At 28.8% G+C, this 13,074-nt stretch overlaps 1 protein-coding gene across 1 annotated transcript in view; it reads left to right on the forward strand.

Moving 5' to 3' along the window:
* The window catches only part of LOC123295400 (disintegrin and metalloproteinase domain-containing protein unc-71), an 877,985-nt gene that overhangs the window by 792,246 nt on the left and 72,665 nt on the right, over positions 1 to 13,074 (forward strand). The window contains exon 4 of the mRNA XM_044876741.1: positions 5,588 to 5,656. Coding sequence (XP_044732676.1) covers positions 5,588 to 5,656 — 69 coding nt within the window. The remainder of the gene's footprint in view (positions 1 to 5,587; positions 5,657 to 13,074) is intronic.

Raw genomic sequence — 13,074 nt, forward strand, 5'->3', positions numbered from 1 at the left:
TCTGTGCATTTGACGTATAAATGACGTAGGTATTGTACGATATCAATTATCTATACCGAATTTCCTCCAATCGATGAAAACTCATAATATTTTAGTTTGAAATTCAGTAAAAATTAATTCTGGCAAGCCAGTTAGAGCAGTTTAATAAAATTAATATAAGAAGTATGTTATTTCAGTTTCAAAAATAAAAAAATTTTCAATGATGTTCAATAAATTAAGTTTTTTTTGTTTGAAAATTTCTTTTCGAGAAATTATGGAAAATCATCATAATGTTCTGGAATTATACAATCAATGGGAAAAAAATCTTCGTACAACCGACATTTTATAAGCATAATATTGTCCACTCTAATTTAACTGAATCTGTAATTTTTGTCCTCTATTATTATAATTATAGAATGTGCTTGTAAGATAAGATATCCATATTATGCGAGCACCCTGTAATAAAATAACTATGAAATAAGACAGTTAATATAATATATTTAGTATTTATATGGTTGTCAGTTATGGTAAACCACAAAACTATCTTCAACATAAATATGTAATATTACAACAGCATGTTATGATTGCCGTAAAATCATAGTTAAACAAAACGAATAAGCAGGATTTTGATAATTGTCATTTGTATTTCGACTGTCAACTTATTAAATTCAAATAAAATTTTGTAACACGCTAATAACCATAAAAAGCTCATGCTTCTGTAACAATACTACTTACATTACTCTGTGTTTCTACGCTCATGCAGGATAGTTACTTTTTTCTGTGTATTATTTTATCCTGCTTAGTAGGTACTCATTCTGCATTACTTTCCTTTAAAAGAAACTACCAAGTATTTTTCTACATTTATAGTTAAGCTTTTAATCAATTTCCACGATCAATTACAACTTTGTGGGCTTTAGTTATTGATACTTTTTTGAGTATTGAGAAATGAACGATTTTATATGTAGGCCCGTTAATAGGGCGTGGCAAAGGGAGCACCCGCCACCGGCGCATATGAAATGGAGGCGCAAAACAAAACGTATGTTTTATTAAGAAGTTAGTAAAGAATCATGTAAAGGGCGCTCATTAATTTACAATATTATAAATATCATAATTGGGTGAGGATAATTAACTTTTTTGAATTCTGAAAATGTCATAAAGTTAAAAAGTTTCTTGAAATCTATTAGAGCTAGGTTAATTTTTATCACAAATTCGAAAAGAATGACCCAAATTTAGGAGAATTTCATACTTGGTTTATCAAAATTTAATAATATTTGAATGTGATAGAGCAAAATTAAATTTTTGGGATTCTGATGACGTCATTAAGTTAAAAAATTCGATTTTTTGATAACACAGGCAAATTTGATCCGATCTGATTTGAATTTTTTTTGAAACCAACTAATTTCGGGTCATTCTTTTCACGTGTGATGTCATTTTTTCACTAACTTTCACGAATGTCCTTAGATTCGGGACCAGGACTCAGCATTTTTGAAACCTATTATAGCTAGGTTAATTTCGATCACAAATTTGAAAAGAATGGCCGAAATTTAGTAGGATTACATACTTGATTTAACAAAATTGAATAAAATTTGGATGTGATAGAGCAAAATTAAATTATTTGGATTCTGATGACGTCATAAAGTTAAAAAATTTTTATATTGATTTAAGAAAGAGTGTTTTAAGTTTAAAGTATTAATCTGTGCGTCTGTGTGTTTCTCAATGGCATCGTAGCCCTTAAACAGTCGAACCAACTTGGTTGAGAACATTTTATAACTAAGTTTCCAAAAATCGGTTTACAAGGAATTAATCGCATTAGCCGGGGGTTTCTTAAAATTTTGTAAATTTCACTTGTGCATTAATTTTATTTGACAAATACTTGTGAATTATTTATCAATATATACTACATACATACACACATATTATACTTATGTAAAGTGTATGTTTGTAATGTGTAATATATAATTACGTAATAGAAACTATGATTGATCAGCATTAAACTGAATTGTTGTTGATAGGGTATTACACAATATGTTTACAAGGGTTTTGTGAAATGATTGTCATCATGCCGTCAATCCATACGAATGTAATGTAATGGGTAGTAATATTTTCTTCTTATTCAATAAAACGTATTACGAATGTATGACTATATCTATTACACAGTCATCTATAAATATTGACCCAGACTCAGGCACCATCATATATTGTGTTCAATGTATGCATGTAACAGTTTTGAAAAACAAAACTTAATATACTGAAATTCCTTTTTAAAATATGCCAATTGAATTATTGTAGCATTAAATGCAATGAAAAATTGTACTAAGAGAGAAGCGTGATACGAAATATGAAATTCTAAAGGCGAAATAAGTTCATAGTACTGTCGGATATTGTCAGTCAATCATACAGTACCACTGCATTCTAAAATGTTATGTGACAAGTAAAATTCACAAAATTTAGAAAACCCCCGACAACTTTTTCGGGTACGGAACCCTAACCTCGCACTTGAAACATAGTTAAGAACACTCTCTCTTAAATCACCTTCGGTTTATCCGTTTAGGTGCTACGATGCCACAAACAGACAGACATACGCAAAGACACACACACATAGCGGTCAAACTTATAACAACCCTTTTTTTTTAGTTCGGGGGTTAAAAATCAAAACAGAAATTTGAAATAAGGCATTCTCCTATTCTGTGTCATTGCAATGGGCCTACCTAGGTGACGATCGTTCAGTTTTTCAGGTTTTCATGATATTTATTATGTCATATAAAAAGGAACTGGGGCGTTCACGGGTTTTTATTGTACCAATCGTTCAATGTTGCAAGGGCTACTAGTTAACCAGACGTGGGACACTTCTCTAAAAGCTTGTCTTTTAAAAATTTTTCACATAACTATTACACCCACTTTACCCACAATGTGCGTAAATTCGCCAGTGGCTGATAAATTCAAAGCTTTGAAGAGTTAAAATGAAAATTTAGATTAGCTATGTATTTCATTTATATAAGTATGGGCTCATTACATATCATGTATGTCAAAAACACAAATAATTTAGAATTCAAGAAATGAAAATTTCAATTTAGCCAGAGAACCTTTGTCATTAAAGTAGTATATTAAACTATAATAGGTATAAATATAAACCAGATACTTTGTACGATCATAACACAGAGTATTTTGAAAAGATTGATAGGGAAAATTCCAGAATTTTAAAGGCCTGTGAGGTTTTCTCTCTAATAATTTTTGACGTTCAGTTTTATATGCAGACGTCGAAGTTTTATATGAGACGATCGTATACGTACGTATATACGTTCGTGGTCATTTCTTTGGTGATCGGTATCACGCGAAAAATAAATGATATGGACTTAATTGAGATGTCGATAGAAGTGTATTAAAGGCAATATGATCCAAAAAGAATTTCATTACATTGGGTCGAGCTGTTCGAGTCGATCCAGTTTTTAACTTTTTTTGTATTTTTTAAAACCATTTATTATACTGGGAAGTTATTTGTGTGGACCTCAAGGGTCGAACTAGATCCTACTCACGGCTTGTTTAATTATTATTCGAACAAACTTAAACATTCGATAAATTGTACAGTGTCTTTAAATTGCCTGAAATTTAAATCAGAAAAACTGGATTTAGCTGATTTCAAAATTGTAAAACAAGCAACCTCGTGAAAGGGAATGAGAATTTTTGCAGGGGAAAGTTTTAGGCTAAGAATGTTTTACTTATCAATGGAACTAATTTGTGACAGCACGTAAAAAATGGGTCAAAAGCCAACCTTAACTCCAAAAATTATTCACAAATTTATTTTGAATATTTACCGAATTCTCTATGATTACATGGTGTCCTTTATCATAATATATATCTGTATTCCCCATTCCTTCCCGTTATTAAATTCAGGTAAGGTATACCTTACGTACGGTACACATCTTATTATTACAAACCATTTATATTGTGTGTTTAATTATGGCATTGTAATTAAGGTTTAATATAATAACTTTCTTATTACATTGCCTAATTTTCACAAAATTAATTTTAGTGTTACGAGAAAGTTCAAGTCGATTTATATTATCATGTAATATTGGTTATATTTATTATATGTTTCTTAAAATAACTATAATAATAATAATAATAAGTCAACTTAAAAGTAAAAGTTAGCAAATATATAGATGTAGATCCGCAAGCTAAAACTTTGATCATAATTTATTTTCCATTGGTTTTCCACAAGAAAAAGGGCATTTTTGATTTCTTAAACAGTAAACTGTATATAACTTCAAAACAACCAACTTCAACTTATTCAGGCTCATCTCGCAAACGTAAACATGCCAAAAACGGTAAAAATTTTTGAATACTCTGAAAAATAAATTTTTTATATTTTTAAGTTTATCAATAAAATATAGTTAAATATATGTACAAAGAGTAAACATGACGTATTCTATTCAAAAATATTGTTGATTAGCTCGTTGAAAATCCAATTTTGAGATAATAATATACTAGATAATTTTATTTTGATAATTGATATCATTAATTTTCCTATTCGCTTATATCCAGATTTTTTACGATTATTTCCCGGAATAGTAAACTCTATTTTAAACTTGACGTAATTCACATCATTATTATTAATCATGTTTAGAGTTTATCGCTATTTAAATTTCGCATATTTATTACGACAAAAACAGTGACTATTTGTTATCCAAGTAGCGAGTCGTGAGAAAATCTATTGTAGACTAAATGATTTAATGTATAATATTATGTCCTTTTCAAAGTCTCCTTCTAAACTTCTAGAAACTCTGTATTTAATCTTTAAGTGCTCCTAGTACGTAATTAGAACTATTTTAAAACCTACTTCGCAGATGTGATTTTTCTACAAGTGAAATTTACAAAATAAATGTAAACCGATTTTTGGAAACTTAGCCATTACATGTTCTCAACCAAAGCGGTTCGACCGTTTATTGGTTACGATGTCACTGAGAAACACACAGACGCACGGGTAAACACTTTAAGCTTATAGCACTCCTTCTTAAATCAAAGTGATGGTCAAGGTCATCAGATGAGATGAAAAGGATATTTAGAGACCTATCATTTGTTGTTTATTTGACCATTCATTTCCATAGTAATTATTTATATGTTAAAAAAATATATGTTATGCCTTTTCCAAACTGAATCGATTTTGGAGATCATCGCCAACTTTTTTAACAAAACTCTAAGCTCGCACATAAAACATAGCTAAGAACACTCTTCGTTAAATAACTTTTCATATGAAACCAAAAAAATTAAAACAGTTCATTCGTTTAGACGCTGCGATGCCACAGACAGTCAAACACAAAGCCACACACACATAGCGGTCAAACACCCCTTTTTTTTAGTTCGGGGATTAAAATATAAAAGGAAAAAATGTTCATTTGGTTTTACAACCAAATTGTGTTTAAATGTGCATGCAACTAAAATTTTTTATAACTAATTGTTTTGTGTGCAAATTGTTGTTTTATATATCAAAAATGTTTAAACTATTAAAATAAAAATTTTTTTGTAAATTATTCATTGTATTAAACATTTTTGGTTATACAAATATTTGTTTTATTCATTTTTTACTACGACTTTACTGCTTTTTTTACAGTTTCCACAACGTGGCTATGGTGATGGGGGAACTTATCAAAGTGGTAGTGCAACTCGGGGGCGATCTAGGGTAAGTGCGTTCATTTATTTCCAAAAAATTGAATTAATTAACATCAGTAAATTATTTACATATAACATATTTTTTATGAAACTTTATTGATTGAACACGCCTATCGCAGCTTCAAAAATTGAAAAGTGTTCATGGGAATTTTCGAACCATAATTTTCGTAATTAAATTATATTTCTTCAAACACAATTTTGATTGGGTAACAGATTTCAGGAATAATCATCGAAAAGACATTTAATTCCATAACGTTGCATTTAATATCATTCAGTTACTCAAGAATAAATTTATCCCTGCCTTGAAAGTATATTTCATTAATCATTTATACAAAAAAAATTTGTGTAAATTAAGAATATAACAGATATATAAAATAGGCTTCCGAAACGGAAAATAATATATTTTAAATAAATAAGTACCAACTTTACATATAAAAAAAATAACTTCGTATTATATTAATATTCGCAATTTACATAAATATCAGACTTGCAAAAAATAAAATAATATTTTTTTTATATACACAGTAAACAAAATTAATCATAAAAAATATTTTCGCATTTTTTTTAACAAGGTGTTCCAGCAATGAAATGAGAAACTAATGAAAATTATTATAAGAATTTCTTATTATGAGATACTCAGCCTTCGTACTTGTGGTTATCTCAACTGTTTCCATATTTCGCATTATACTATTATAAAAACCGTTTTAGTGTCCGGCTGAAACTGGAATTTCTGCCGAAACTAGATTTTTTAAAAAAACTAACAACATTTATGTATTTGTTCTGAGTTGAAAAAAAAATATAATTATTGACCGTTTAATTACGGAGATATAGTTACTCAAAGTTAATGAATTTTATTGTTGAACAAAAACAACCATAGTTAAGAGTATAGGTAATTGAAGAGAGAAGAGACACTTTATTTTTTACGAGAATATCTCCGCATTCTACATTACACTTAAAAGTAACGCACTACTTGATTATATATGTGTAGTATAGTTATACATGCTTATTTTAAATATAGCTCAAAACATTTTAACAATATCGTACGGATTACAAGACATTAAGCCAAAGCTTACATTATGACCACCAGATTATCAAAAGTTTTCATGTAAGCGATCTTTTTTTTCTTTTTTCTTTTCTTCTTTCTTCTTTCTTCTTTTGACACAGTCAGTACTTACAGTCCAGTCGACATTTTCGGAAAATATATGCTTAGAAAAATTTGTAACGCCATTTTTTACACTGTATATCTAATACTATATCTGAAGCATTGTGTAAATGTTATACTACCAGAAACAAAATTTTTTTTTGATTTAATGTAAAATATACAATTTTACGTAGGTTTATTATAAAACTACGCAATGCAACAGTTTACATTAAAATACACATCTGTATAAAAGTAAAGATTTAAATATAATTATATTTCTGTTTTAAATAAAAATATAATTAATTTGGGGGAATGAATGATCACCAATGGGAATTACAGTTCTTTGTTTAACCCTCATCACATCATCTTTATCAAAATGTTGTTTTTCCCCATATTTTAGTTTTAAATTCCACTTTTGTAAACTTTTTTTGTTTATAAAAATCAGTTTAAAAAAGTGAGTACCGCCTTGTTTTTAATACTAGAAATAAGTAATTACTTTTAAAATATGTCCAGAAAAGTGTACCTTATTCTGCCTTTGTTAAAGGAATTTGGTTCTGACCTAAAATTAAAGTGATTTTATCCGTGTTTTACTAAATAATACTTACATTGCCGATTAATGCTCTCTTACGACTTTTACGACTCTCTTACGATCAATATGACTTTCTTACGACTTAATTTTTTAGGTTTCCCTTATATTTTGATACACTCAGTGGTTCTTTAATGTGAGTGAGTTCAATTAGAAACATGCGCCTACAATTGCAATCGCATTTTCAAATCAAAAAATTTTTACGAAGAAAAATGTGTCATTGTAAAATACAAATTATGTTCAGTAAAATCTTCTGAGACATTAACATTGCTTTGAACTCTTTTTTAATATATTATTACCTCAAAAAAAAAAGGAAAATTATAAATATTTTTTCACATTTGTCTCTTTCTTATACTTCTATTCTCTTTCTTTTACTTGACAGAACACCCATTGAGATTTATTTGTATCGTCGTTATCAAAGTATATTTTCATATACATGCCTCATGTATATGTATATACTCTTGAATTCATAAAAAACAAAATTATCTGAAATAATTTGTGATGATTGTGCTATTAAATATTTCCAACTCCCAGTCACCAAGTTACTAAACTAATCACTTTATTTTACTCCACAATTGATTTTCAAAAAACCAGTTTCTCCAGACTTCAACTGCCTCCAGACTTCAACTGCCTCAAAACAAAATTCCAAAACAGGTAAAAAAATATATTGAATCTACGTAAAAGCATTCAAAATGCAAGCAGTTAGTTAGCAGTTAGCAAAATTTCGGCGAATTATTTTCCCAAGAATCTTTACACAGTCTCTTTTTGGACAATATTTCTTCTGGAATGTATTTTAAAACATTCTGAAGTCTTTGTTTGCATGCGATTCTGCCAGAATATGTTTCTCGGCATGTTCTGATACATCTTCTACTACAGCGAATACTCTACAATTAGTCTGAAAATCGATAGAATGCGTTTACAAACCTATTAGTGACAGGCTAAACCTAATCAACTTACAATGTTAGAGAACCGTTAGTAATGAATATTAATTTAGTAATATTATTTGTAGTTCAGTTGTTAGCTGTAAAAGAAAACTTCTCCTTCAATCACGGGGTGAACAATTTCTTAGCAAATACTTTTGTCAGCGCGACAACACACATATTATATGTCATTAGACTTAGTGATGGATCGACAATCTTTGAAAGACTAGGCCAGCGCTTGGTAACCATATTTCTTTAAAAGAAAATTTCTTACCGTGGTTTAGAAAGATTTTGATTTTTTATGAAATTGATGGTAAGAAATTAATAGAACCAACTTGCTGAGATCAATAAAACGACACGATGATGCAGCTCTTTGGATAGTTTTCATTTATTTTACATCGAAGTATGTTCACATGTTTTTGAATTTAGTTGTATGTACTTTTCTCCTTTCTAGTCAAGTTTTTTTTTTATAATAACAGCAAGTAGCAGCATCTGCTGCCAGTAGAATGTTATATAGTAGCCTTGTGCCTTCACTTGGTTTGTTGACGGTGGTTGTGTTTCATGGTAAAAAAGTAGACTTTACGTTACTTTTTTGCATTATATATACCTATCTTAACCTATTATTGTACGAGAAGGTCGTAAAGGTTGATAATTTTTTTTAAACTTTTGTCTTTAATCGTAGCAATTAAGAAATCAAAGCATATTGTATATAAGGTCTGAAAAAAGTATAGAAATCGAAACTTTATGCTTTTTTATTAGAAATTCAATTCGAAAACAGACACGACATCATCGTGAAATCCCAAAATATATTTTATAGTATATTTTCGATTTATTAATGGCTCTTAACAGTCCAAATTTAACGATGTGTTAATCGATCAGGTGTTTGAAAAGAGGAAAAATGTATTACCTGTACTATATTTACTTCTTTCTGTTTTCCTTATGTACAATAATTAAAAACCTATTTCCTAAATTTAAATGCAACTAGTTGCAAAATATTTTGGAACTTCCAGAAAATAAAATAAAAGGCTTGCCTAATAACTAGTATAGAAAAACTAACAGTTTGCAATGGACCTACCTAGACATTGGGCTTACCTATACAACCTTTCCATATACATACGTGTATACATGTATACAATATTGAGGTTAGAAGTACCTACTAGCAGTACGACTACATCGATATTACAAATACGTACATATATTGACGTTAAAACAAAGATAGATTGTATATGGTTTAATATGGGAAAATGTATGAGATAGATGATGAAATGTAAAGTTTTAATTTTCACTTCAAAGGAAATATTTTTCTCTTTTCGTGTACTACAAATATATATATATATATATATATATATATATATATATATATATATATATATATATATTCATATTGCAGTAACCATGCAAAAGAAGCAAATAGAGATATTGGATGATTTATAAAAATTTAAAAATTTAGTATATTACTTGGACTATCAAATAATTTTCTTGGGAACATTATATTTGTAATTCCATCAAATATTTTTATACCATGTATAAAAAATATACCAAGACATACTAAGTTTAATCCCAAGTTTGTGACGCTTAAAAATATTGATACTATGAACATAATTTTGGTATAGGAGTTAATTCACCTAATTAGTCTATTTCTGGTTGTCTGTCTGCCCGTCTGTCATCACTGTTACTCAAAAACGAAAGGAGACATCAAGCTGAAATTTTTATAGCGTGCTGAGGACGTAAAAAGTGAGGTCGAGTTGGTAAAAGAGCAACATGGGTCAATTGGGTCTTGGATCCGTTGGGCCCATCTTGTAAACTGTTAGAGATAGAACAAAAGTTTAAATAAAAAGTTTAAAAGTAAAAATGTACGTTCCTTTTAAAAAAGTAAACAACTTTTGTTTGAAACATTTTTTCGTAAACATCACTGTTTACCCGTGAGAGTGTAAATTATGCGCAAATTGTATAGTATGTACTATATGGGAATATCAATTATATATGTGTGGCATGTATGTATGTGTAATGTGACAGAGTAATCAACACTATCTATACAAGGTATTTCAATAGTTAACTCAGTCAAGTTTGTTTTCACTTGTTTTAAATAGCTTGTTAGAAATAGAATATCGCAAAGCGACCTTGTATCGAAATGCAACTAATGGCAAATGAAATATGTATAATGAAAAAATGTTTTTGCGTAGACCTACATTAATTTACTAGCACCGGAACTACAAACCATTTTGTTTTGCTTTTAATTTTTATTAATTATTAATTTAATTATTTTTTTAAATGAAATAAAATTGTATTTCAGACGGCATATTACAAAAAAAAAATCAATTACAAACTGTATTATGAGAAAAAAACTCGCGAACACAAAATCAAACTGTATAAAAATTTTTCTTCAAACCAAAAAAAAAAAAAGTATTTATAAACAGTAAAGTTAGTACATGATATAAATTGTGGCAAAAAAAGAGTTTAAAAAGTATTCTATAAAACCAAACAACCAACGAACATTCTAGGATGTCAACTAATACGTTAGTTAAGAGAAAAACTATGTCAAAAGTTTTTTTCCTAGACGTAATTACAAGAAGGAAATGAAATAAAAGTGCACAGTTCCACAAAGTTAACTACGATGATTGTTTAAATCTGCTGTAATGTGATGAAGTTAATAGAAGAGGGTGGCTTATTTACAAGATGTAACAGAAACCATCTAAAGTGTTTTAGGGGGTTTCAGATAAAAACGTGTTGTTACTTTTTGACAAATACTACGCCCACCACAAAGCAGACTTCATGCTGAACTTCCACAAAGCAAACTTTTTTCGAAAATTAAGCTAACACTTTGACTATGAGAAGAATCGTGACATTGTAATCAGTCATATAATCAATATTACAATATTCTTTACGCACTAAGTCAACCTTTAATAAGAAACAGTCTACTAGTCATATACATAGGGTAATTAAAGAAATCGTTGGGATCAAGTGTGGGATATCTTATTAGACGACCAAATTTAATATTTTACCGGGAAAATTTCTAAAGTAAGGTGGATCGTGATGCGGTTTTTTGCATTAGGTTTTGAAGAATGCATTCTTTATACATATAACATAGTAAATAATGATTAGAAAATGAATTTTTTCCAAATCTTTTTTAATATCTATACGTTTCATGATTATTGCAAACTTTACATAAAATTAAAAAAAAACTTTGAATTTTTTTCAAAAGTTTTGCTTTGCTTTGATTCCCAAGCCCCTAGGTACTCCGAGGAAATTTTAACATCGGATTCGTGTTTAGCGACCCCAAAAGCTCCTAAGTAACCATGTAACCATGGTAATGGTTTACCTAGTTTCGCTAGCAAAGTATCCTTGAAGTTTCAATAAATTAGAAGAATATTGCTAAAAATCTAAAATCCAAATTCTCGCTGCTATTTCCACTTCTTCTCTCCTTTTCCCTGCTCAATTTATACGACGATTTAGTTTGAATGTTATTTGTACTTGTACAGGAGAGGGAGTAAGATGTATCAACCTCTTTTGAACGGTTTAGAAATAAACAATTACTTCCAGATTAATTCGGTAGTGGTATAAACAAATATATTGATTGTGTTAATTTTTTAATATTTAGGTGCTCAAATGCTTACAAACATAACTCATACTACACAATATGTGTTCATTGATGTAAACATTATTTAAAATTATTTTAAAATTAATTTCGACATATAATCTGTTTGAACGCTCATGTGTATATTTGTAATAATATAATGTTTTTAAATAAAAATATAATTAATCATTTCAATAATTACTGTTTAATCGGCTTAGTTAAAACCAGAATCATTTAATTTTAAATTATAAAATGCGTACTGACTGAACTTTGTTGATAAACACTGTAGCCATTTTAAATATACCACTGTGCAAATCATATTCACCAATTGTGAAAGTTAACTAACCTGTATTAACTTTTGTATTTTGTAATACAGGATGGATATGACTCAATGCGTAAAAAGAAGAGTGTGTTGAACTCAACAGTTGAGAAGTTATGGATAATGAATAAAGTCGTGGCAACTATGGGAAAGAGTATACATAGTAACTCTTTCGACAAAGTAAATACTAATACCTACTAAGTTCTTAATACTATGTACGACAAAGTAATATCTAAGTACTTCTCTACATGTTTATTTTTTTATAATAAGAGAAAAAAAAGTGTACAATATCCCGCAAAAATTTAACCTTTCTTTTGTGTTTCAATATCTCTTCATTAGCATGCCTTAACAGATATTCAAGTAAAACAGGTAACTCGAAAACTGTTTAATTAATAAAGATAAAATTTCTCTTCTTAAACTACTTAAAATTACCAAAAGAAAAAGAAAAAATATCGCTCTCCTACAACGGTCACATACATCAATACTAGTTTCTGATGTTAGGTATGCAGGCGCCAATATCACTCGATCATAAATATTAAATACTTAAAGTAGATTTCATCAAAAAATTCAAAACAAAACTTTGCTATTACAATCTTTTTAAAAAAAGTTTTGTAATAAATTTACTCAATACGGAACAATACATTTAATTTATTCCCATCGAAAATCAGATCTAAAACGGTATATCTAATCTTTTTATATCAGAATACGGCCATAATTTTTATATGGACCCCTGCAAATGATATGTTTGGTAGGTAATCCATTTAGTACATAGTAACAGGAAATCAATGTTAGTGCATGATATAGTTGCACATTTGTTTCTATTCACCAACTATTCATGGAGATTTTATTATTCTTACTTTTTGTTGGACCGAATATATTTAGTATACA

The sequence above is a fragment of the Chrysoperla carnea genome, chromosome 3, assembly GCF_905475395.1.
Source record: "Chrysoperla carnea chromosome 3, inChrCarn1.1, whole genome shotgun sequence".
NCBI lineage: Eukaryota > Metazoa > Arthropoda > Insecta > Neuroptera > Chrysopidae > Chrysoperla > Chrysoperla carnea.